We start from the raw sequence: 26,152 nt of genomic DNA on the forward strand, positions 1-26,152 counted from the left end.
GTGGATTCGTATCTTTGCTTGTTTCCTTCACCCATGTCATTTTGCTTCCTAGAGGCTTAAAAACTGGCTCTACAACAAGCCTTAGAGTAGTGTACTAACAAATTACGATTCATTATGCATATTCACGTTTTAATATATGATTTTGTTAACAATTTCTCTAATGCTACATTCAATCTCTACATCTGCCTTGCTGCTCGTTGATCTTAGTTGATAGCAGAAGAAGGATGAGGATTTTATTACAAATTTGTTGCTTCTTGTCTTTCTACATTTGCTGGTATTAGTTTTGTGAAATTTGGATGTAGATAAGCATATAGCATTTTGTGAATGAAGGAAAGCTTGTCGAGGTTGTGAACATTTCACTCTTCAAAAATGTTTCGTTTTGTTTCTCAAGGATGTTGCTTTATAAAAAACAGTTCACAGAAATCCTTATTACACACTTTCTTTTCCACTACTTTTTATAAAATCACACCATGTCAAAACTCTTCTGTAACCTTTGGTTTCTCCCTTGACTTTTGACTTGACTTCAATGCTCTGACCCTATTGGGAGATATCGTTCTAACATTGAAGCATAAGCAATTAAGATCTCGAGGCAGAAATTGCTTTTTCAGGTTTTAATATGTTATCGTATTACAACCTTAACACTCATCTCCAATAATTCCAACCATCTCCAACCATTCCTCATAAATTTCAAAAATTATAGCAAAGAATATATCTAACGTGAATAAAACATCTGGTTTTGAAGATTGTTGTTTGTAGCCAGATCTGGAAGAAATAGTTGAATTTGTTCATTCTTTTTATTTGGTTAACCTTGTTTTTACAACCTTTCGTTCCATTTTTAAATATTCTGCTTTAACCTACCTTGATAATGAGCTTTGTTTGTGTTGTTACCAAGAAGAAGTTGACAAGTAATATATTGGTAATTCTGCTGGGAACGAACAGATATGACTATACCATTGCCATTATATAGATTAGTCACCGAATAGAAAACGAATAAACTAGAAGTTAAAGAAAATAAAGTAGATGACAATATAACATCAAAAACATTTGAAAAGGAGGATTTGCCAACAAATCTTAATTTCGTCGGACTCTGTCTATAAACCGGATGATTTTTTCCTATACGACATTTACTTGACCGGGTAAACTTTTCCTTTTTGCCACTTGATACGGCTGAACTTTCCCTCCCTACCACTTGAACTACCGGCTAAGCCTTTCCTCCATACCATTTACTTGACCGGGTAAACTTTTCCTTTTTGCCACTTGATACGGCTGAACTTTCCCTCCCTACCACTTCAACTACCGGCTGAGCCTTTCCTCCATACCATTTGATTAACCGGGTGAACCCTTTCTCCATACCAATTGATTCACCAGATAAACGCATATGAATTCCGCTGACGCATTTTTTAGAGCCGGACTATCATGTACAGCCGTGTGGCCTTTCAATGGGCCTAGACCACTTCAGTCTCTATTCAAGCTCACTAGGCCTTCATCAATCGGCAAGCCAAAAATTGTGTACTTTCCTTTCACTTTTCTTCAAATATAACGTTTATATTTCTTAAGTACTCCATCCTTACAAGTTGATGGCCTAAGCCATGTCTGGAAGTCTAGCAAAGCTAATCAACTGTAATATTTACTTTGAGGAGCCCTTTTAAGTGCCTGTTGAATTGGAGATAAAGTCAACGGTCTGCCATTTGCAAAGGGGAGAGCTCACTTCGGTGGTCTCAAAGTAAACAGCCTATCATAACGGTTTGCTTTCCTAGACCAATCGTGACTCGGTTGTTTATGAAAGATTTAGAGTTTCTGGGCCCAATTAAAAAGCCTCTTCGATGATAGATTCACGCAATCTACTCCGAAAATGCTGATAATCATTCCCAGTGAGTGTTTTTTGATGTTCTAAAGTGAATTCATTTTCATGTTTGCGCATCGTTTTACCAAGACAATGTTTATCAAAGACATTTCGCAATCCTCGTGTCTGAAAGCATCTAAACTAGGCTTTACTGACGTGCTCTTTAACTAAATATAGGGGGCCAGTGACGGGGGTTTCAGTTTCCTTTGGTTAAGGGGGCAATCTTCAAAGATGGTGAAAGAAAGGGTCTTTTTGTCACCATAAGCACAGACTAAGCCCTTTGATAGGGATGACTCTTCTTTATGTTTGCTACTGGCACAAAATCAAACTCAGAGTCAGGGAATTTTATATCTCTTGCAAAACTGGTGGTATGCTTTTTATGTTTTGAATTTTATACTTTAGAAGTTTTTAATGCTTTATCGGCCTGTAGTCTCATCATCAAATGTTGGTGTCGAGGTGATGATTCCATTTTCTAATGAGAAGCTTGGCTACCTCTCATTTGGTACCGCCCTTAAGTGTGTCCCGGCTTACCTCCTTGTTCGATGACAAGGGGATGCGGAGCAGCATTGCACTCTAAATGCAATTTCTATGATTAAAAAAAAGGGACTTGGCAATACAGAAAAGTTTCTGTTTTGGAAATGAAAGTACTCAAGGGTGTTGGTAGTCCTCAGTCAAAGTCCAGAAAAGTTGTTAACCTTCCTCCAGACAAAAACATCCCAAAAGGCATACCTTCCTCACAAAATAATAGAAAGTAGGCGTGGCTTGGGTGTGTCATAGGAGCTTCTATTGTTTTTCGTGGACCTTCCTCCGGTCAGTGGCCGTGCGACCGTAATGTTTTCCTGACTCTGTCCTCAGTACACAACAACTCTAACGGTTTTAGAATCTCATTTCCGCTTATCCAAGCTTGATAAACACCTGAGTTAGCAAACTCTCAAATGCATTTTTCTTTTGTTATGCTTGCTTAAGACTTTTGTATGAAAGTTATGATTTCGAAACAGAACAGATCAGGGAAATATTTTTTTGGTGATTTAATCAGACAATGAATTTTCGAAACCCATAGAAACATAGCCATGTATGTTGAATATACAGAACAAGGTAACGTTAAGTTAATGATAGATTGAATCTATTCAAATTGACTCTAGCAATTGCACAAATGTTTACTTTTTTGCCCTTTGGCTCAATTTAAACTCCCGACAAGCAAGTAAATATTAAACAGAACAGAAGTCCGGCAACTGCATTATTTACTTTCTTCGCAGCTTTGTCTCCGTCTTTATATTTTTTTCAAAATGTATCACACGTTTGCCCGTTCCTATTGAATACCAGTGCAGTAAATGCTATGCGAATATCAGGCGATAATCAGGCGAATATCAGGCGAATATCAGATGAATATTAGGCGAATTTTCAAATCATTAATTTAGCTCTACTAACTAATATCTCTTTAACAAATCGGCAAAAATATTTCTTTTGCACGATGTTCATCAACGTACTTTGCTCTGAATCTACTAAACACGCGGCGAGGTCGTTGTTTTCCGTCCGCGTGCTTTCCACACCGTTGCTTTAATTCAAATTAGAGTCACTCTGGATTCTACCAATCAGGGTTGCCCTTCATGGTTCAACTTCTCAACCAGTTTCTAGCCTTGACAATCTCAAGGAATCCGCCCTTAGGCTATTGCGATCTATTTCTACTTTCCTTATTTGTAGCAGTTCTGCTAGGCTTTTGCCTTGAGGGCTTTCGCCTCACAGTATTACTACCAAGCCCCTTCTAGACAGATTATCTTTGACCATCCCTTTCTATATCTGGTTTTTATTTTAAGCCCGTTACAGCTTTATTTTTTATTTGATAAAAATATTTTCTTTATTTTCTTATTTTCTTTATTTTCTTTATTTTCTTTATTTTCTTAGTCTATTTGATAAAAAGACTTTAGCTTCCCTGCGATTATACAGTCTTTTGCGAGTGGCTTCAACCTCTTTTCACTTTTTACCAGATAATGTTGCATGGCCACAAATACATATGCCAGCTTCTTTTACGGGACTAGTCGAGGTAGTATGGAACAGTGTACTGGAAAAGAACAAATGTAAATTCTATAACCCACACAACTGTGGATAAGAGCATCTGGAGTATAAATTCTACGAGTTGCTCTTTCCGTTGGTTTTCAAACTTAATCAAACCCTCATTTTCCTTAATCATTTTATTAACTCTTTGCAGTGCTTTGCAGTATTTGCTTCATATTAAGCTTGTTTTAATAGCCATTAGCCAGGCTTTTTAAATCATCATTTATTTGCACCTCTTTCCAGTAACTCTGTTTGTAAATCTAAGCCTTACGATTTGCCATGGCTCAGCTTGATCCTACTTGGTAAGGTTTTGCTAATCTCACCATCAAGGCAATTATGTGATTTGATCTGCGATTAGAGAATGCTTTAGCTGTTTAAGGAATAAGAGACTGAAATTTACTGAATGTCCACCAATTTTAATCTTGGAACAACAAAAATTACTCTATTTTGCTAATGCAACTAAACCTTATTGGCCTGTATAGAATTTGAAGCTCAACCACGTGCTCAAACTATCATTTCCTGCCTCATAAATCAGAACTTCCTTTACTTCAATTACTAATTAGCCCTTTTGATAAGCTTGAAATCATCCAGCATGCTGTTTTACAGGCTATTAAAGGAATTTTCAATTAGAATCGAGCAAAGTTTTGAGCCTAGACTTTGAGTAGAAACTATTTTACGAGTTTCCAATTTCGCACTGACAGGCAAGCCCTAGCAAACAATTTAACCACAATTATTTGGACATACCACGCTCATATAAACCACTAGAAACGAGCAACAATGGGTTTGGCAGTTGAAGCATGACATTCCAAATAATGGAAATGTTAGATTTTTGTTGAAACAATTCTTCTAATTTTTTAAACCCTCTGTTACTATTTAGGCATCCCCAAGTTCAGTTATGTACATTTATCTCCCTTCATTTTCTATGTTTAGTTTGTTTTCCTCCAATAACTTCCTGAATCATGCTTCATCATCCATTCACTATCTATGCCTTCTTTTTTACCGTCTTAACTCTCTTCTTCGTTTTCTAGTGTTAGTTTGTTTTCTTTCCCTCTCTATTTTATTATCTACAATATATCTACTTCTTTGTTTTCCTCGTTTCTCCAATCTTATTTTCCATACCTTCTTTCTTCGTCTTTCATTATCCATTTTCTATCTTCTTCTCTAACTCCGCTGTTTTCCCCTTTGATTTCTGATGAAGCAAGTTTATATTACCTCTAATTTTTCCTTCTTTGTGGTGTTTGGTCTCTTTAATTCATGTAACTCTTCCAATTGGTCCTTCACATTTATCTTCTTTCTTTTAAAATTATGATCTTTTTACCGTCAATATTTCCATTCTTCGTTTTTCATTATCCATTACGTATCTTCTTCTTCCATTTCACTGTTTTCCCTCTTCTCTTTTTTTAATGCAAGTTTCGTTTTTTTCCAATGCTTGCTTCTCTGTGTTTCGTTATCTCAAGTCCATGTAACTCTTCCTTCACCCCTTCTCTTCTGTCTTCTTTCTTTTATAATTTTGATCTGATTATCTTCCATATCTTCCTTCTTCACCTTTTCTTATAAATTGTCTTTCTTTATATTCCTCTCCCTCATCTTCACCCTCTTCTTCATTTTCTAATGTTAATTTCATTTTCCTCCAGTGCTTTCTTCTTTGTGTTTCATTGTGTCTTCCTGTTTTCCTATGTTTCCCATCTTCCTCATTTTTCAATTTTACTTTTTTCTCTTCAATATCTTTAATCATGTTTTGTTATCCACCACCTATCTTCTTCATCTTAACATATTACCCTCTATTCTTCATTTTCTAATGTTTGTTTTGTTTTCTTCCCATGATTACTTTTTTTGTGTTTCATTATTCTTTATTAATCTAACCTTTCCTGTTTCCCATTTCTCCTATATCTTTTCTTAGTTTAACCGTATTTCTTCCAGATATTTCTTCTTCAACTTTTATCATCCACTATCTATCATTATCCTATTCCCTGTTTTCTCCTTTATCAAGTGTTGCTTGCTTCTCTTTCAATACTTCCATCTTCGTCTTTTGCCAATTCTTAGTTTATACACTTAACTTATTTATTTATTGAAAGTCAAATAAAAAATCATAACCAACTTCTTCCACTGTTAAGCCTCGTCTGGTCTATAGTAGTAGGTTCATTATTCCGTCCATTCAGAAGATTTCGTTCCTACCAACAAAAAAGTTCAGTTGTCTATCATTTTTCGCGCCGATGTAGAGCTCGGTATGTAGGACGCACTAATCAGTGATTAGTCGATAGAAAAAACAACATGATCCCGCGAGCATCAAGCAAAAACGGTTCTGAAAAGAAATCAGCCACGGCGTATTTGCAAAATCCAAAACGCCTATATAAAATATGATTCGACAATTGGTCAACACTTGCTCACAAATTCGGAGTGTGCCAAGACATAGAGTTACTACAATTTTCAGATCATCAATCAAGCAAGGTTGGAATCTGTTCGCATTAAAACAAAGAATCCCAACTTGTGTAGACAGAAAGAGTTCGTTTTCTGGCTTGGACACAAGGTGATAGCCGATTGGTTGCTGATTGGTTAAAATGATAACCAATCAAGCGCGTCTTTCTTCCTTTCACGTTGTTTTCGATCCACATCTGAATATAAATTTTCTGCTTACTCTCGGTATACTATTGAACGAAAGTGCTTCAGTATGCTATGCCTCCGCTAATTCTATCCATCTTCGAATTTGGCCGTACCAAAATTCTATTTGCTATTTTGGTTTTCCTTTTCCTCCATATCTTTCTCTTTCAACTCATATTATCTAGTATTTATCAACTTCATCTTCCTCCTCGTCTCTTATTCCTTCTTCCTGTTTTTATCCTGATTCTATTCAAATTCCTCTTCCTATTCCTATTCTTATTCTTTCCTCGTTAATTCCTCGTATCTATTCCACTCTCATAATTTTCAAACGTCTACCCTTTTCGATTTTATTCAATGTTCATTTTATCTTTCATCTTCCTCTTTCTGCTTTTCTTGACTTTTAATAAGCCTACTTCTTCAGCTTTTTTTGAGGTCGTCATAGCATTTCATTTAGATTTCCAAATACATTTTGCTTTTTTTCTTTTTCCTTATCTCAGCCTGCTTTTTTGTATCTTTTTCATTCAAATTGCTTTTGACTTTCTCTACCAAACCCAGTGAACTTGTGACAACCTTCTTCTTTTTATAGAAATATATTTGCTAAATTCTGATCTTGTTACATTTTTATCTTCTTTTCAATTTATTTGTTAAGTGTAAAGCCAATGTTATCTGCTCTTTCTGCAACTTTCGTACTTTTCTTCTTTCTTTTCGTTATTTTATTTTTATCATCATTTTCTTTTGATTCATCCAAATCATATTCATTATGTTGCAGACAGACATCTCTCCCTGAAAAGACTTGTCAAAATTTTGTTTAGCTCCCAACACCTTCTGCTGATAGGGTCTTCACTCAAAATTTCTGTGCGTCTAAAAGTTTCTATTTTGAACTTTTTGTCTTTTATAAGAAAACAGAAATCGCCTACACAACCACGCTCCGTAGCGTAGGAGCCGAGTAGAAAAGATTGAGGTGGATGACACTGCTTTTGGCAAGATTTGTATTGCAATACCAAGCACTCTGATGCAATTTTAAATAGTCTATGAGTGAACTGCAATTCGTAAGGAATTAAACTCGATTTTAACTTGGAATTAGATTAGACAACATAGTATTCTGAATCACTCGACTACATTGATGTTTGTAAATTGGCGCGAAAACCCTAATTCATGCCTGTATTGCGTGATGGCGAAATGTGACGCCCCACTCATAATCATTCCTTCAACAACACCTCCCCAAATTTCCTTAAATACTATCGATGAGCTAATATACGAACCCAATTCGGCTTTTACCATGTTCCCACAAGAAATTGATTGTATCCTTACCACATTATATTAATAACCTGTGTCAAACGTATGCGGGCTAATTGATGGACTCTCGCATCTAATGACATTTAAGCTCTGAGAATTAAGGTGTATCCAAGTAGTGCCCCGAATTTAAGCGTTCAAGTGCTCCGCCTCACACCACCGCTTGACAACGGATTCGATGTCGCGCCAACGCTACCTAGCAACGATATGCCGTTGGGAGTTCGCTGGAACATTACAGCCACCGCTTGTACTTTTGACATGGATGCTATGTAAATAGCGATGTAAAAATTCGAAACAGTAGATTAAATTCTCTGGTCTGCGTTAAAGTCTATGATGGTGTTGTAGCTACGCCTTCGAAGAGAACTTCTCTTTGTTTAATAGCGTCTGCTTAGATTAGTTGTATAAATTTCGGAATCGATGAGGTCATCCGTATGCGGAGCTGCCGAAAAATGTGCAAATGGAATCCGCTTGCACGTTGGATGTTCAGAATTTCTTCGCGTTAGCAAAGCTCTTGGAGCAAAGACTCTGTAAGTAGTGCGTAATGATGTAAGTAGAAAAATTGAGTAATAGAAGCTATAGTATTTTGGATTAAAATGTTTTCTTGCAAAAAAGATGTTTAAGGGCTGTTGTACACAGCTCACTTGAACAGAACAACTGCTATACTTTTCATATTGTTTTGTTTGAAAAAAGCCTATCAGAAAATTAACTTGTTCTAAAAATTTGAGGCGGTTACAGTTAAAGTTGGATCGACTTGAGCAATGGGTACTTAAAGAGTGGATAAAAGAGAATTCCTTTCTTAACTGCAGGTACATGCTCATGTCCCTGCCTCAGGTCGATCACTTTTTTGACAGATGTTTTTATATGAACCAAATGGCTAGAAAAGTGCATAGCTTCCCGAATGCTGTTAATTTGGTTTTGCGAATAAGGTAAAATTGAATGTCCTTCATTTCCCTCTCCTGTATAAACTTTCATTCATGTTTTATTTGCATTTTATTAGCATCCTCTTTAAATTTAATTTGATTCCTTTACAATCAATTTGTTATCAGTTTTATCCTGTTTCTTAATTTCAATTGCATTTCAAAAATGGAACTGAGGTGTATCTGATAGAATTTTCCGCTTTGATGACACTGTGACGTGTATTTGACGTGACAGATTGTTTCGCATGATCTCGTCTCCGCGCGTTAAGTTAAAAGTTGGTATGCCGGTGTAATATGCGTTTTGGTACCCTTTGCAAAAGTGCAACATTGTGAAACGCAATGTGTTTCAGATCGTGTAATTTCATCATTGTACGATGTTTTGAAACGTTTTTAGAGGTTAAATTTCACACAAGTCAACCACGCAAAGTTTGAAGTCACCATTAATGTTGTACTTTTTTGCATAAACTCAACAACGGAAATTACAGCACCGCTTCTCATTAGCACCCCCTTTTTAAAAATAGTTCGATTGATCTTCACGTTCTGAACAATTTGAACCAGAACATTTGTGTACCCGGACCAGTTCGCATGCTAAATTTCAATGTTTGTTTTGGTACCCTATTGTTTAAGTGCTTGGGTACGTTTTTGGATAAACCAAAATTATCATGCGTTTGCATGCTAAATTCCACCCGGACTGTTATGCATGCTAAATTCCACCATTCGTTTTGGTAACCTATTGCTTAAGTGCTTGGTACGTTTCTGCATGACCAGAATTGTCATACTTTTGTGTACTCAGTCCGTTTTGCATTCTAAATTCCACCATTCGTTTTGGTAACCTATTGTTTAAGTGCTTGGTACGTTTCTGCATGACCAAAATTGTCATACTTATGTGTACCCGGACCAAAGTGCATAAGGTTACCGAAACGCATATGACACCGGCAATTCGCAAAAATGGATGCACAAAATGAAACTTATAAACGATGTTGGATGTGATCTAGAAGCAAACATTGTGACCTAGCACCCTCACCAAATCAGTTCGGCCTTTCAGCTATCTTCTTGCGAAGGACAAAAAATGTTATGATTTTATGGTATAATCTTCTAAATGAATAGAAGTGTCATTAGATGGATAGTATTTGGCTCGAGAGGCCCTGGAACTTAAACGGAAGAATATTAACCTGAAAGTAAGGGTTGCTGGAAGTACTTAGGATCTTTTATATAGTTTAAACAGAGCAGCTCAGGAACTGTCAGTAATTCCCTCAGAAAACAGGCTTACCAAATATGGGCAGTGAGAGCATCGGTTCAATAATTAAAAAAGATCGATTTCATTTTTATCTGTTGATTTGCTTTTTGTTAAACGACTCTATGAAACCAAACGAAGTTGAGCCTCTTTTTAAGTGACAATAAGAGAACAATCAATAACCCATTTTGCTTTAAAAAAGACCTCGTATTCTTGTTAAAGCTGATTCTTTTATGCTCTTCTTTGAACTATAAATTTTCTCATTCTTTTTTAATCATGAGAGCTAAACATATATCGGGGTGTTTTGTCTTATCTACTGAACAGCATTCGAAACGATTCGAGTTTGATCCTCTTTTTGAACCTTTCCATTAGTTTTTATCGACCCCAATGTCTTTCTTGTACTATATGGAATTGCCTTAAACGTTCATGCAGATGGACTTATGAGCATGTTGCAGCGTCGGCTTGATTTGGTCCAGTAAAGCAGTTCTTCATTGCTGTTATTTGATAAATTGAGAGTCAATTTCATTCTTTTCCTCAACATCCCTTGGAAACTGGGCATAGTACTTTTGATTTTGTCGCATCCCGATAATTTAAGGCATTCTCTGTAACTCCATTTCTATCTGTTTTCAATTAAGAATGTTTCATCTCTTCCTATCTCTTCCTAATTCCATAGATATAGTCAAAAGAAACTTAGAAGTCAGAAGTTAAGTCTAGATTAGACGTTAGAGACCTTGTGCTTGTGTTTCGACGAAAATAAACTAGAATTTCTAGAACTTATTTCATCTTTGACAGTCATATTACTTTTGAGCTATAGCAAAGTCCTGCTAAGTAGTTCTCTCTTCCAGTTCCTTGATCTATTATGTAGATGGCAAAGTAGCATTGCCTATTTAAGGGTTGCTCAAGCCGATTCACTAAAAATTCCAGAACTTACTTGTTTCATCTTTGACAGTCATATTACTTTTGAGCTATAGCAAAGTCCTGCTAAGTGGTTCTCTCTTTCAGTTCCTTCATCTATTCTGTAGATGGCTAAGTAGCATTGCCTATTCAAGGGTTGCTCAAGCCTATTTCATGTTTTGTTAGACCCTCCAGCAAATATCCATAAGGTGGGTGCACAACAGGATCTGAAAGTCTACGGAGAAAAAATATCCTGCCCTCGTCAGGTATTACAGTAAGCTTTTTCCCAACAACATTGCTCACTTGAAGCTGAAGGCATAAAGTTGGTAAAAGAATACCTTGGTATGTTTGAACCACTGCACATTGCTATTTCATATATTTGCTTCCTTTATCGGATTTTCTTGACATTCCGTCAATCATTCATTAATCGGTATTCATGTTAACTTGTCTTGCCTCTCCTCTCATGGGCAAATAACTATTGTTTATATGTCATAGCAACATGAATTCGCCACACGTGTGATACATTTGAGTCTAAAGAAACTTAGTGGCATGTGTCATCTGCCATTTGCAAGAGATTAGCTAAGTACCATGTGCATTCCAGTCATAAGATTCACCAAAGATATCAAGATAATTGACCAGGACCTTCAACACATCAACGTAAGCAACCAATGTTGCTTTGTTTAGAAGTACTCGGCTAACGTGCTGCCAAGAGATATGTCTCTTGCTACTTTGCCAGTGTTTCATGGAATCGTCTAAATAACTGTTGGGTATAATCGCATTGATACGTACTTCGAACAACGTGTCAGGAATGCATTACTCATTTACATAAGCCTAGGAATAAAGGAAAGCTCGTAAAATCGGTATCTGCAATCAACGCAATGCTCTAGTATTGTATGATAGCATTATCCAAGTATGTTTGATGACAAAAAATCAATATTGCTATTGTAATATAGGCAGTGATTCAAATCTGTATAATATCATCACCAACGTAATGTTTAACGATTGTAGCCTATACAGCCATTTCCTCGTTTCCATATAACAACATTGCTGGCATATGTAAAAAGATTGCAATTCAATATTGCCCGCATATTAAAGACAATTGTCTTATATTATAAGACTTTTTTACCCACATTTGGAATTCAACATAGCTCTGGCAGTAAAATCAATGTTCTTTAGTGTATGATATCGTTCTAAACAGGTGCTATTCACCATTGCTCTTATAATGCTTTGAATTCGCTTCTGGGTTAAGGGGCCTCTTTTGTTGCTTCATAAAGTCTGTTTGTTGGATTGAGTCATATTGGGTAAAATCTACCTTGTTGGTCAATTGAAACTTTGCATTATATGTTAGTATTGCAAAACTTACAGAGGACTTCTTTACAATACACAAGTAATAGACACGATACCGTAGTATCTCGATGTCTATCCCTTAGCCAAATACATCAAAAACTAAAATTCATATGTATCCGCTAATATGAAATTATCATACCTTATAGGAAGTGTGCAGGATAAGGTTGCTTTCAATGAATTGAAACATTCTAAAATGTAGGTTTAAATATAAGATTTAAGGATTAGAACCAAGCATGGTAAATGCAATTTAGCTGCTATGGAACCTTCCTTTTTGGCTTGTTTTGTCTCTCAAGTTTCACTGTTTTTGGCTTGTTTTGAATCTCAAGTTTCATTCTGAATACCGTCTGGGAAAGATTTAAGTGAAAAAATACGAACTTTGCTTTCGAATACCTAAGGTGTAAGCTAGGGTGTGGTTCACACAGGCTCATAGAACCAACTACCGACTTGTATTCATTTGCTCTTTAGTTGATGATAGCCAATAGCTTATATCTACTCTATTCCGGTAATTTTCAACTTAACCCCATTTATATCCTCATTTTTCGGCTCGTGCCTTGGTAGAATACACTAACGCTATCCATTATACAATAGTGTGCCAAAAACACATAAATCGATCTTGCAGACGGAATATAGCACAGATTACAAATGGGTTATAACGCCGTCTCAAAAGTTCAATATAAATACTTTAGAGACTTATTTGCAGAATATGTCCAAAACGTTGGGACATCATTACATATTTTCCAGGTATTTATCACGTTATTGTGTTACGACTCTTCAAATCCTGGAAGTGCTAAATTATCTCGCGGTTTTTCTCCGAGTATCAAGTTTCTAAACTAGATTTCCTAATGAGCTACAGATATTTTGATTTGCTGGCTTCAGACTTGGAATATCATCCTCTGAGTCCAAGGAAACGGAGTATTGATATTATAATTACATCAATGAGGATAGACTTTGCCCTCAGATACTGATGGGTGTTTATCGTTATTTCAAATGTCTTGTTTTTGTAGTTGGATGACAGATGTGTATTAGCACCAAATCCCATACATTCTTTTCAGAAAGACATAAAATGATGCAGCTAGCCAAATTCGATATAGGGAAACTCAGGATTCCTTGAAAGTGGAATTTAAAGGCTCTCTGAACCTCTGGTACTGCTAACTTGCACATTTGACTATATAAAGAAACAGTATTTCATCGACCGAGCCTCCATTTTCTATAAATTCGATTTTGAAATTAGTGCCCCTTTCGAATGAACGAGTTTTGGAACTTTGTTACAAAATTTTTTTTTCCTCACACGATCTACTCGATAGACTGTCTTTTCTTGATTTTTGTGCGTTCATTTCATGTTTTTTCATTTTATGTTTTTTCTTTTTTTTGCTTCATAGTCCGTTTGTAAGGCAACCCTGCGTCCTGGAGTCGAAGCGCATGCGTCATAATGATCTCATTCCATGCGCATGCTCTTTGACTCCAAGGCGGAGAGTTGCCTCACCTATTAAAAGACTTTCTCTTGTTCGTCTCCCCAACAATTCGCAAGTTAAGCCACTTCATCATTCGCGTAAATTTGTAGTTGCATACATTTCAGCCACGCTAGATGGTAACTCCGTTTCTTTCATGAAATAAGGTCGGTTTACTGATCTTTCTTTACTCGTCATGAAGCCTAGCCTTTTCAAGGAAAATTAGCTACGGGGGCAAACCTTTGTTTAAATAAAGATGAGAAAAATAGCCTATTGTCACATAATGGAAAGTCACTGGGGTTGCAGGGGCAATTGGTTCCTTAGTTAGCTGTTACTAAAGACCCTGTCATTGGGATGTGAATGGTGTCAAATCTCTAATTCATTTCATGGTTCATGAAGTTTTCAATAAATTTCCTAAAACCTCTTTTTTTCTGGAATGATTTGTCCTGTCTACTCTTTTTGACTTTTGCCAGCCTGTTACCATCGCCTTGTGCTTTTGCCAGTGCTTTGTGACTTCTGCCACTGCAAGAATAGCTACCGCAGAACATCTTATTTTCAAAATGTACACGAGGGCTACCCACGCTGTAATGGGACACCCGGTCCCTTTGCTTCTCTTCCCCAAAGTAGCTATGATGTCTTGGTACTGTTCTTTTAATATAGAGGGTAATATAGAGGATAATATAGAGAGTATTGCAAATGCACGTTTTAACACCTTTCTCCCTGGACATGGATTTGAAAGGTGAACCCTTCTCAGGTCAGCACTCCCATAAAAGAGTGAATCAATTAGCCTATTTTACAACATATCAGAAACTTTCTTTTTGAGAACAAAGTGTTCTTTTGTGAAATGAAAAAATTGTCTGGTCATTTACGTGGCTCTTGACGCCGTGAAAATGCATTTATTCAGTTTCAAAGTGCCTTGAGATCCATTCAGCTCCATATGGATAATCTCATCTTTAGTGTGGTTGTAGAAATTGAGCTTCACATCTACCAGAGATAGTATCAATGGGTGTCGTGTTATCGGGTCTTCTTGACAAGCCTATTTGTTTTAATACCTACCATTATCGTGATATGTGATTCATTCATTCCTGTGCTCGTAACTGGTGATTTTATCAGGACAAGAATATTTGCAATCATCTTTCCCTTTTCCACTACAGCCTTTGAGAAGGGATCTAATGCAGTAATACCATTTGAATAAATTTCAGCTGTCTTGTCATATACAAAAGTGTACTAAAGGTTAGCACTTTTAGTACTCTTATGTATGTGCTCCCTGTGCTGAGATGAAGCAGAACGGAACATGCACAAACAACTGCACGTCCATCAAACTTCAATCTAGACCTCTGTTATGTTACGCTTGAAGTATTAATCTTTAAATTAGAAACCGTATGCCGTCAAGTCAAACGCCCGGTGTCATAAGCTGTAACAGAATAGAGGCTCGTATAGTACCTATAAATGACTGTAATACAAGACTCTGTTCTTGCTCCTTTATTTTCGCCCTGTCCTTACTACCTCCAGAACCTGCGCAATCACGAATCTGGTCACCAATGCTAACATATCATAGTGATGCAAAGAATTTTGTTAGCAAGTAAGCTATTTGAAAAAGTGATATCGCCAATTAACATGAGCATATCTTTTAACAAGTTTTCCGATGCTCAGTGTCCCAACAACCTAAATGCTTCGCAAATTTTATGAGATAGAATTGAAAAACGAGCCTGCTTCGTTGCTTAAACTTGCATCTTGTAAGGTTCCATGTAAACAATGTTGCTATTTAGAAGTTGCCGCATGCAAAAGTGAGACAATCTTTGGCGAAAAGTCTATTTTCTTCCCTCATGGCTGCTCTGCTTTTATTGAAATCCAAGCTTTTTTATCATTTCATTTTCAAATAATTCAAGGAGGGCAGCGCTTCAGCAAATGCTGGTTTACAAGAGGCCCTCTATTTAATTTACAATATCACAATTAAAAGCAGGCTAAAATATATCTGATAAAGATAGATACTGCATTTGGTTATCAATGAGCTTTAATTTCAACCTTGATTCAACGAATATTGTACGTTATGGCCTTGTAGTTTAATCTATTGGACTTTCATTAGCTACTAATATTGAACCGGCACTTTTCTATCTATCTAATGTTTGTTCTGTCTTTGCTTTTTCATGAATTCTCAAACCAGCTTATATTTACAAAAGAAAGCTTACTTATATAGTTAGTTAAATGAGACAATGCACAGTAAGCATGATATATTTGATTGCACCAGCGATATTCATTTGTATTTTATCAATAAAGTTCCCTTCAGAAATTTATTCGCTTTTAGATTGTCAAATATCCATATCTAGCATTCTTCGCCCACATCTCACATTAAAAGGAAATTGCATTAAGGCGAATTTTACCTTCAATCGGGTAATTTCGCAACACCAGCCATTATCATCGCCAAGTATGTCGGCATACTGTCATCCTGAAGCAATGATTCATATCTTGTAGTAAACGAAATGATACTCTAAAGATAGGAATTATCAGTTATTAGGATGTAGATGAATTAAACCGCTAGGCCCTCTCAATTCTTAAATTAATCTGATATACCTCATTAAGGATCAATTTTTGATCTATTTCTAGATAATATTCTATATTTAGTTGGCTTTCTGTATCTTGATAGATATTCTTCTGAATTCCACGAATAAGCGCTGATTCCCTTCAGTAGATACATCAAATCTTTGTTTGCGGTGTTTATGATCCACCAAAGATAGTGGCATTTGAATAAACTGTGTCCGGCATTCCCAAACTCCAATTTCTGCTAGCATTGATGATAATTTGATGCGATGTATTCTATAGTTCCGGCAGTTTGAAATATTTTTAGTTGCACGGCTAGATTCCTAGTGTTGCAAAGGAACCGCTTGTTATCTCTTCTAACCTTTACAGCACTTCACAGGCAAGCTTGTTGCTAGCTTTGCATTGTCAAGAGAAAGACAGCCCTTGTTATGGTTACAATAGGGGCACAATCCTTAGGAACGTTTTGTTAAACCCTTATTCACAAATTTTTCCATTTGTCCTCAAAACATTATAAGATATAGAGACTGTAACATATAAACAACAAGAAAACACATAGCTGGTGCACCTAAGCTGATTAGACTTGAAAATATCCTCGGCAAGATTCACATTTTGGCGCCATTGTACTACTTGTGTTCTGCCAGATTGAAGAACAGCCCTTGCTTGTATAGTAGCATTTTTGGCACCTTTGTATTAAGTTAGTTTTAGATGATAAACACTTGTCTGGTAGATGTAAAGCCCAATTTCTACAACCACGCTAAAGATGATATAGAACTGACTGGAACTCAAGGCACTTTGAAACAGAATAAATGCATTTTCACGGTGGCAAGAACCATTGAAATGAACAGACATTTTTTGTCACAAAATAACACTTTATTCTCAAAAAATTATCTTATTCAAACTTATACGAGAGTCAAACTTAATGTTAGGTTGTCATGCTTTCTCATGTCAAACTAATTCATCTCACTTAGACTTGACAAAAACTGAATTTTGGATTCCAAATCATCAGTCGAGAAATATAATTTCTGTTACAAGATTCGCACGCCTCGCTATTTACCTATGTTCTCCAGAGCCACATTTACCATTGTTCGTAATTAATACCTATTATGAGCAATGACTAGGGAATTGTTCTATTCAAGCTACAAAGCGATGTGCATGTGTAATATATTTTCCCTACAGTCGGCTGTCGCGAAGAAAGCCTTTTTCACAATTTTTAGATCACTGCCACTGTATTGAAGAATTGAATCAAGAAGTATAATTGTCTGTACAGCAGCAGAGGCCATAGTTAGTCGTTTCAACATTTTTGAGGTGTGGAAATCTTTGCCTGCTTCGTTAAAGAACATGTCTCGTAGAAGTTTTCAGAAATTAATCGAAAGAAAATTGTAAGAAAATAGTCATATCAGATGGTTAAACTGAATATCGTTGGCGATTGGAATCTAGCCAACCTTAAATTTTATTCAAGTTTTATTTACATTTAAGGAATTTGAACTGTTTTAGCGCCTATATAAATCTCTAGTTTAGTTCCGTTTTTCAACCCAGATTGAAAACAGGTATTACTACACAGTTATTGATACAGACATATTTATAATTTATTAAAGATGCTCGGTAACAATAACAAGCCACTTTTCGTGTCGTAAATATGACGTGAGGTGTCATCAATTACTATTTACCGCCTTGCGAGCGCAATCAAGAGGAAATCCCTGATTTTTGTTACCTTTCTGTGTAAATTGATGTGTGTTGCCGAGATGATCAGATTGGCATGCCGTAATTAGTAACCGGGAAACTGTCCGTTATGTGATAAAAATTTTGGACAAAAATCTAGTCACTCACCACCTTTAATACCTCGGTGAGCTGAGGGTAGTTCTTGTCAGGTTGAAAACCACTGTGGTGTTAACACAGAGCATCGGACATAGGCAGGAGACGCAATGAGGTTATTTTACATACTTTCTCACCGTCATACTTCATTTAAGCGTTCATTCGTATTCAACGGTGAAGACTTTCGAAAGGGAAACCCTAATCATAATATCCTACTTGAACAAAAGGGAAATTAGGTGCTACAAAATCTATTTCCAAATTTAAACTGCCAAAGTTTTGCGTATTAGCAGGGATGTCACCATGAATTAGATCTAGAATTCCCTGTACAACAGGTTGAATGTCAAGGTTTGCATCCATGTTGTGAAGCCGCAAATACGGTCCTCAACATTTAGTTTCAGTCAATAAGCTTCAGTGTCACGGAGATAATGACTACATTTTGTTAGTTTGTTACATCTATGTATGTAATCACGACAATACGTCACACAGAGCCTAGTTTAGCATCGCCAAATAAATTTCCGAGCCAATTAATATTTTTTGCACTTTAGCTGTAGAGAGAGCGAATCATTTTACACACAAACTCCCTCTACGCGGAACGTTTTGTACAATAGATAAGCACAGCTATGCTAGAGTTTTGTACCATTGATATGCACAGCTATGATGCACTGCAGGCTCGAGAACAAAAAGGGGCTGCATGGGATCAAAGAGAATTCGATGGTTAGGTCATATACTATGTTGCTGTTTGTGGCTTTAAACCTCCCCAAAAAGTTTCTACTGGCCTTGGGCTTGATGCCGTGACTTTGGATGACAGACGTGCTTAGAACCCATCCCGCAATTATTTCTATCGTCTTTTAGAATTTTTGAATGATCTGTTTCACGATAATTCAACAGCAACGAAGAAAGCCGTGTACAGAAATCTGGACTGGCTATTTTTACGAGAAATGGAGGAAAATAATAAGTTCCTCCGCTGTCTCAACCTAAATATGATATGATTCTGTGGAAAACACGCGCGAATTGATCGCTAATTCAAATAAAATGGTCAATTTTTGCTCTTTGTCAAATTTTACCCAAAGCAATAAGGTGGTGAATGTTATTTAAGGTGGTATGAAAATGGTCTGTTTTACGGACGTAGAATTTTATAGACAAACCGGCTGGTCCATTATTAGGGCAAACTCAGTTTACTCATAGTCCTAGGTGAATCAAAGACTTTGAGGACCTCGCAAGAACTGCAATGGTTGGTTTCCCCAGCCTGTGTTTTCCCCCGGTAGAGCGTGACTGGCAGTTTGCTACATTTTCGCAAGATTATCCTATGCATCGTGCCTTAATTTGTGCATTAACGAAGATTTTCCTCAGTTTTGGTGTAATCCTTGTTCACGCTACCGTAATCTTGTGTTAAATCACCTTCTAGGTACCTAACAAAACACATCTTTGTTTCTGGCTAAATGTTTAGCAGTTCCACACAGGTGGTCCCTGACCTCCCTACGTCCTTAAGATCCGCCGCTGTCCTTTGCCTTTTTTAACACAAGCATTCGATCCAGAAAAGGGGGTTCGCTGGGTAATTGTATGAAGCCAAACCGTTACATATGGAACATCATACGCATCAACGAACGTCACCAGTTTCTTATTTAGCCTCAAGCCCAGGTCATTGTGGTACATTTTTCAAGGTGGCAGTGTTACACTGGGCGATTTAGGTACTTAGGTCATGTTGCGAATGACTTAAAATCTTCGTATTACAATATGCTTCCAATTCCTTCTTTCCAATACCAGCCTCAAGTTTTCTAATCCTTTTATTCCAATATAGGTCTCTAACCTCTTGAGACCCATTACCAAGTAGAATCAAATGTGTTGCTGTTATGTAATGATGGCATATCTCGAGTCAATGAAATACCATTTTGGCGCAAGCTATGTATCTAATGCACGTTGTGCAATCACAAGCTCTATTTAGGCAAACCCATGACGGGCCTGGTTGCTAGTACTAATCCTATAAGGCAGGATCTCTAAGAATTTCTGAAACATAGAAAACGTTTTGAATAACTTCTCCCCATGCTGCTCAACTAGGGCTTCAAGAATATCTAGCTCCTCAATGTTTTGAATCTTCTGAATCTCTCTCTTAATAAGAACTGACAATTAAATCTTCCACCCTGGGTACCAGAGTCGCAAAATCAGAGAGGCGGAGAAGCAGAGAATGCGTAGGAGCTTCTCTGCTCGTATCATCTATTTCCGTGCTCGAATGTATGTGGCTCTGGTATCCAGGGCAACAATTTTCATCACTCCAGATTCCTTCTATTCAAGAAAAGCACTATAAAAGTTCTTGCTCTTCCGTGCTGATACTAAACCGGAAATATCTCGTATCTTGTTTGACTGTAGTATGCTTTGCTATATTGATTTATATAGCTTTATGTCCGAGTTGCTCGTGGAAAACATCATCTTCAGAAATCCGATAAGTAGTTGTGTTGTTAGCACCAATCATGCTGCAAACTAGGTGCCCTGCACATGATGTGTTGTATCATTTATATATAGTCCAGGTCAGTAATTTTTATCCAGCGCAAAAGGTAATTTGCAAGCTCTCTGCAAGAATAATTGTGCATCGAGGCAGCCACAAGAATGAACTTGTTCTGTATTTGTTTCTTGTCAGTGCGATGTATCATGAACTAGTGCGATGCATCAAGTGCGATGCATGTTTGTTTCCACTTTACTTTTTGGATGTGAATTTTAATCATTATCAACGATTAGTAATTAAAAGCTTCTCACTCAAGCTTTTTTAATTTCTTTTTTCAAAAAAGTTCATTTTTTGAATTATTACTAATTCCTTTGAACATAAACTTTCTTCCTCTAAACCTTTTCACACATAGAAGACCAGCAGTTATATCTACCGGAAGGTTTTCATCTCTAACATTTAAACGTTTCTACCAGTAATCTGCAAAACAACGTGTCCGTTATTTCCAATAAACTTTCCTTGAAAAATGATACAAGGTCCTTTCTGTACAGCTAATGCAGCTGCCTTTTAAGCAATCAAAGGAAGCAAATAATTTAGTATCTATTCACACAACTACTTGAGAAGAGAATATACGAAATGACTGCATAATATACCTACCGTATTAAATACATGATACGGCCATCCTTGGTATCTTGTGAAAATGAATCCAATAAAGAAGTCTATTTTCCCCCTAAACACAACTTTAGTTTGAAAATTGTCCTCAAAAATAATGTAAAAGGTTTGGTCTCAGTGTGGCACCTCTGTTTGATACGATATTTATTAGTAAAAACTTTTTGCTTTATTGAATTTGTTTTTACATTTTTACTTTATTCGAGTTTTAAAATCATCTGCCAAAAAGCTTAACAAATTGCTTCAAAGGTCTTTGTTTAAGCATAGAGTTTTCTAGACCCGTATCAAATAGTCAAATTTCCAAGAAATTTGAAGAGGTGCGATTTAGCGTAATAAACTGATGGCAAGAAAGTGAAAGTAATGAATAAGATATTGTTTTTTTCGATTTTCGTGCATTCATTATCAACTTTTTAAATTTAAAACTCGCATTTATTTCGTTTAATTGCTTAAACATTTATATGACGTCGCACGGATCTGGTTTCGCGTTATAAGCACTTCTTTGCATTTCTAAATCTTGATATGAACCTCTTCATTTAAACAAACGCTTATTCAATCCTACTTGATAAGAGCAAAAGCTTCGTTATTGCTTCTTTCTAGCTATCAGCACATTTTATCGTCGCTGTCCATCTGCTGATTTCTAATGTTTCACCGAAATCGATAAACATTAATCTACCAGGACTTGTACTTCGTCATCTACAAGATCATTTATCTCTCAAATTTTCCAATAGAGCATTGAATTTATAAGTTCTGGGAATCTACAAGTTTGCAAAAGATTGTTCCTGTGACCCGAGTTGATCTAGACTGCATCAAACCATTTTTTTAAGTTCTTACCACATTCACATTTGATTCCCAGCAATTTCTACTTTGCTAATATGATCGAGTTGGGAAATTTGACTGTGCAGCTTTGGTTGCTGAGATGGAGAATTGACGTTATTCTGTGTTATTGATATGACGTCACAAAGTATTTAGGTCCCTTACTTAATTTTAGTTTCATTCATTCTTTCATTATTTTCATGTAACCTTTCCTTCCATGCATCTCACTCTCCTGTTGTACTTCATGTTGTACGTCCACTCCAAAAATGGGTAACCAGGTATTTTGGGCTGGCGACGCAATTGCCCTTATCTCTTTTTCTAGTAAACCAAAATTGTTCAAAAAGGGGAGGGAAATGCTTGAATTTTCTCTTGAAAACTGAAGTTAGTGTACCAAGACTTTTCGTAGGAATTGTAGCTGCAAAGCTGCCATCATGTGTTTTTGAAAGGCCAATCAATGAGTGCATGGAGTCTGGTGCAAACATCCATGTAAAGTAGTTTTGCCACAAAAATGGGTACCTTTATGTGCATTTAAATATTGGCAAAAACAGAGAGAGAAAGGGAAAAGTCATTGATGATTTAAAGGGTTGACAAAGACACCAAAAATTCTACTTAATTATGTGAACTGGAGAAGAATATAAAGACTTGTTATTGCAGGCACGCTTGATTAATCGTATAGTTAGCGTTTGTAGGTAGAGTACTACACCCGAGGTAACTTGGAACCTCCTCAATTGCCGCTAACTTGGAACCTAATTATATGACCAAAAAAAAGCCCCATCAATTGGACATTGGGAATTCCTTATTTGGGCAAATATCATAATGGCGCACTGATCAGTAGTGGTTCAAAATTTTGAGGTTGCTAAAACCACATAGTATGTACATCTTTTGAAAGATAATTTGATGCTGAATAACTTTTATTTAACATACGTACCTTTAGAATATGCAAATTTAGTGGTGATTGGGCAGAAACAAAGTGGAACGAGTGAATATTGAAAAGCGCGCGGAAAAAATGGCTGATGCTCTTGCTGAATATTTTCATTTTATATCGCAAATTCTATCGATGCAAAATCATCAGGTGTGTGAATAAGATAAAGTATGATAATACCCATTCAGCCCGGGCTGACTTAAACCGGGCCCACTCAGCCCGGGCTGACTTGAACCAGGCCGAATCAGCCCGGGTTGAGTCAACCCGGGCCCACTCAGCCTGGGCTGACTCAGCCCGGGCCCACCCAGCCCGGGCTGACTCAACCTGGGCCCACTCAGCCCGGGCTGACTCAATCTGGGCCCACTCAGCCCGGGCTGACTCTAGTGAAATTTTTTTACTGCAGCAGCAAATTCCGGTCGAATCTAAAGAAATATCTAAATATTCAAAACAAAGTAACTCGCGACCGAACGGTCCAAACAACATGATTTTTCATTGTAAACTAATTATTAATTAATAATAGATTAAGATTTCAATTTTGACAGTTTTTCAACTTATTTCATTGACACCCTCCATCCTAATTTTTGTTACTAAGACGTAAAAAACATTGCCAAATTCAGTGCAAATTCAAAGTGGCTGCACAAAACTACAGCTTGATGTTGGGCCAGTAATATTCCCTTTATGCCCTTCTTTACCAGAAAAAGAGATTTCGTTTAATCCCAAAAATTGCAAACTTTTCAATTGAGAAGTGCGCACATGAAAAAGAGGATGTTTTGAGAGTACCTAGGACCCAAAACCCGGAAAATAGTTATGAAAAACGGAAAACCCGGACTTGGAAATTAGAAAATCCTGAGACAAATATATATACTTCAACGTGGTTCACCTTTTCGCGTGTTCTGCATTAAAAGACCTTCGTACCCGCAGTTATTACCAGCAAGAATATTTGTCTGCAAGGCACAGGGTAGATCCTTGCCTATTTCTCCAAATGATTTTCTCAACATAATACACGGATTGCATAAATTTCAAAATGCTTAGCGGGATTCTTAACCTGCTCCTTGTTGGATAGGATTTCATCATCGCATGTTTTGAACTTGTTAATATATAAGTTGTTCATAAATAAAGTTATATATATTCAGAGGTTGCGCCAGAAATTATCCGACAGAGGGGTTGGAGCTTCCAACAGGGGGGCCAAAATGACTTTAATATGCAGTTTTCGTACGTTATTTTGTCAAATTTGCTCCGACAATAACCTAAACTTTCTTCCGATAGGGGGAATAGATGCTTCCGAAGGAGAGACTGTAGTGCCCTAGCCCTCCCCTGGCGCCACCACTGTTTACATTCTATTGCCCAGTTGCCCCCTATCTGCTTTTTTTGACCAGAAAGTACTTATTTCCACATTGTAAGGGCGTGTATGTTGAATAAAAGTTTTTCAGCATGAAACTATCTTTTAGAATATGTACATATAATGTGGTTTTAGCGACATCAAAATTTGAGCCCCTGCTGATCAGTGCGTTATATGGGATTTGCCCAAATAAGGAATTCCCAATGTCCAGTTGATGGGGCTTTTTTCTGGTTATTCCCAGTATCGTATGGAACCTATGTGCCAAATTACAGCTTTTTATTATTTTTGTCCGGGTAAAACCGTAATTCCACCACACTAACTCTTTGAGGGGCAGTTTTGTTCGATTGGGCAGTTTTGTTCGATTGCAAAATCGAACAAGTTCGGTTGTAGATATTGTCCGGTTGCAAAATAAATTGTTTTAGCGATGTTTTAAGACCTACAAGCTCGAGGAGGGTATCCTCGAGGGGCAGTTTTGTTCCTTATATTTGAAGAAACATGTTGTTTTATCCTATCCCCATATCTTTGGATTTTGCGTCCTACGTAGCCAGAATCACACTGGCAAACAATTTGAAAAACCAGATATACTGTCTTACATTGACACTTTATTTCTTGAATCAAGACAAGCCAAGCCTTGCATATTTATACAATTGCTACTGCTTTAAAATAGTGCAACTTGGTCTCATTCTTCTGGTTAGTTTGTGCAAATCGCTGCGTATGCTTTAGTGAAATGCTTCTAGCATGGTTCGCTCGTCGTTCTTCAACTGATGGAAATCCTCTGTAGACCAGTTATGCCACGGTTTTTTAACTGACTGGGTTAGCTTTACAATGTCTTCTTTAGAAGTATATTTTACATCCAAGGTTTATAGCTTATCTATAGCAATGGTAGGCTGGCTCTAACAAAATGTGGTGTAACAAAATATGGTAAAAAGATGCAGTGCCACTTTTTCAGCTCGTAAAAATAAGGTTATTTGACGCATTAGCTTGTAATGAAAATTGATTTTCGCAAAGTCTCCTATACTCCTTCTCAATCAGAAACTTTAACTCCCCCGAAAAATCATTTTCATGACATCAAAACGGAAAATTTTGCTTTTACAACCGTTTTTATCGTAGTTTAAAAATTCGTCGATAGCACTGGTATGTCATACAGCATTAACAATAAATCTAACGTATGTGATAACTCGATATGGCAGCTGCATCGCATTGTAAGGTCATTTCTTATAGCAAGAGAAGATTCTATCGTACAGGTCATTTTCGTTGTTAACTCCTCGCAGGGTGGACGCATTTGGATTGGCAGTGGATGCTCATCTCAGGTCTGCACAGTGTCGTTGCGGGTTGCGGTAATTTAACGATGAAATTTGTAACTTTTTCCACAGCAGAGTTTCATTTTGTTCGAACTCAATTTTTGCACCGATAAATGCATTTTCACGAACTTGGTGTCAAAAATCTTGCCTGATATGCTGTTTCAAGCACTTTATTATCCTTTATGTTTCCTTTAAATTATCGAACTGTGCAGAATAAGTGCTAAGAATCAACTGAATTCCTTGGTTCTTGGCTAGCGCTACTGTATGTTCACGGTATTAATTGCCAAAATAATATCGTAATTAGGACATTGTACGTGAAGGGTTTAGGGTATTATCCATAGTTCTTTGAATGCATTAATAGTGTAAACCCTAACAAAACAGGGCTTTTGCTATGACTAAGCTTCAAATGAATTAAATGCTTATTTTAATAATTCTTCTAGATAAATCGTAATTTTTATGGATCAAATTTTCTATGATAATCACGTATAACATTACATGCAAGGAGAATTTTCTCCTTCGTTTTTCTCCGCTTGAATGGTCTTCTTTCGAAACTTGAGTCTTGTGTGTGTTTTGCTTTCAAACCTAGATTTCCTACGTGCAAATTGACCTTTAGATATACTTGCAAAGATAGATGTTTGTTATTTCTAGGCTGACATTTACCTTTTTCCATTCATCTGTATTTGGTTTTTCTAAATTCC

At 36.8% G+C, this 26,152-nt stretch overlaps 1 protein-coding gene across 3 annotated transcripts in view; it reads left to right on the forward strand.

Moving 5' to 3' along the window:
* The window catches only part of LOC135692938 (uncharacterized), an 85,187-nt gene that overhangs the window by 17,500 nt on the left and 41,535 nt on the right, over positions 1 to 26,152 (forward strand). The window contains exon 1 of one of the 3 annotated variants that reach the window (XM_065211293.2): positions 7,326 to 8,313. The exons of the other annotated variants lie outside the window; for them this stretch is intronic. Within the exon in view, the coding sequence (XP_065067365.1) occupies positions 8,204 to 8,313 (110 nt within the window). The 5' untranslated portion in view covers positions 7,326 to 8,203. Of the gene's footprint in view, positions 1 to 7,325; positions 8,314 to 26,152 lie in introns of those variants that run through there. 3 annotated transcript variants of the gene reach the window in all.

Source organism: Rhopilema esculentum, chromosome 3 (genome assembly GCF_057945365.1).
Source record: "Rhopilema esculentum isolate cy_ngs chromosome 3, ASM5794536v1, whole genome shotgun sequence".
NCBI classification, from domain to species: domain Eukaryota; kingdom Metazoa; phylum Cnidaria; class Scyphozoa; order Rhizostomeae; family Rhizostomatidae; genus Rhopilema; species Rhopilema esculentum.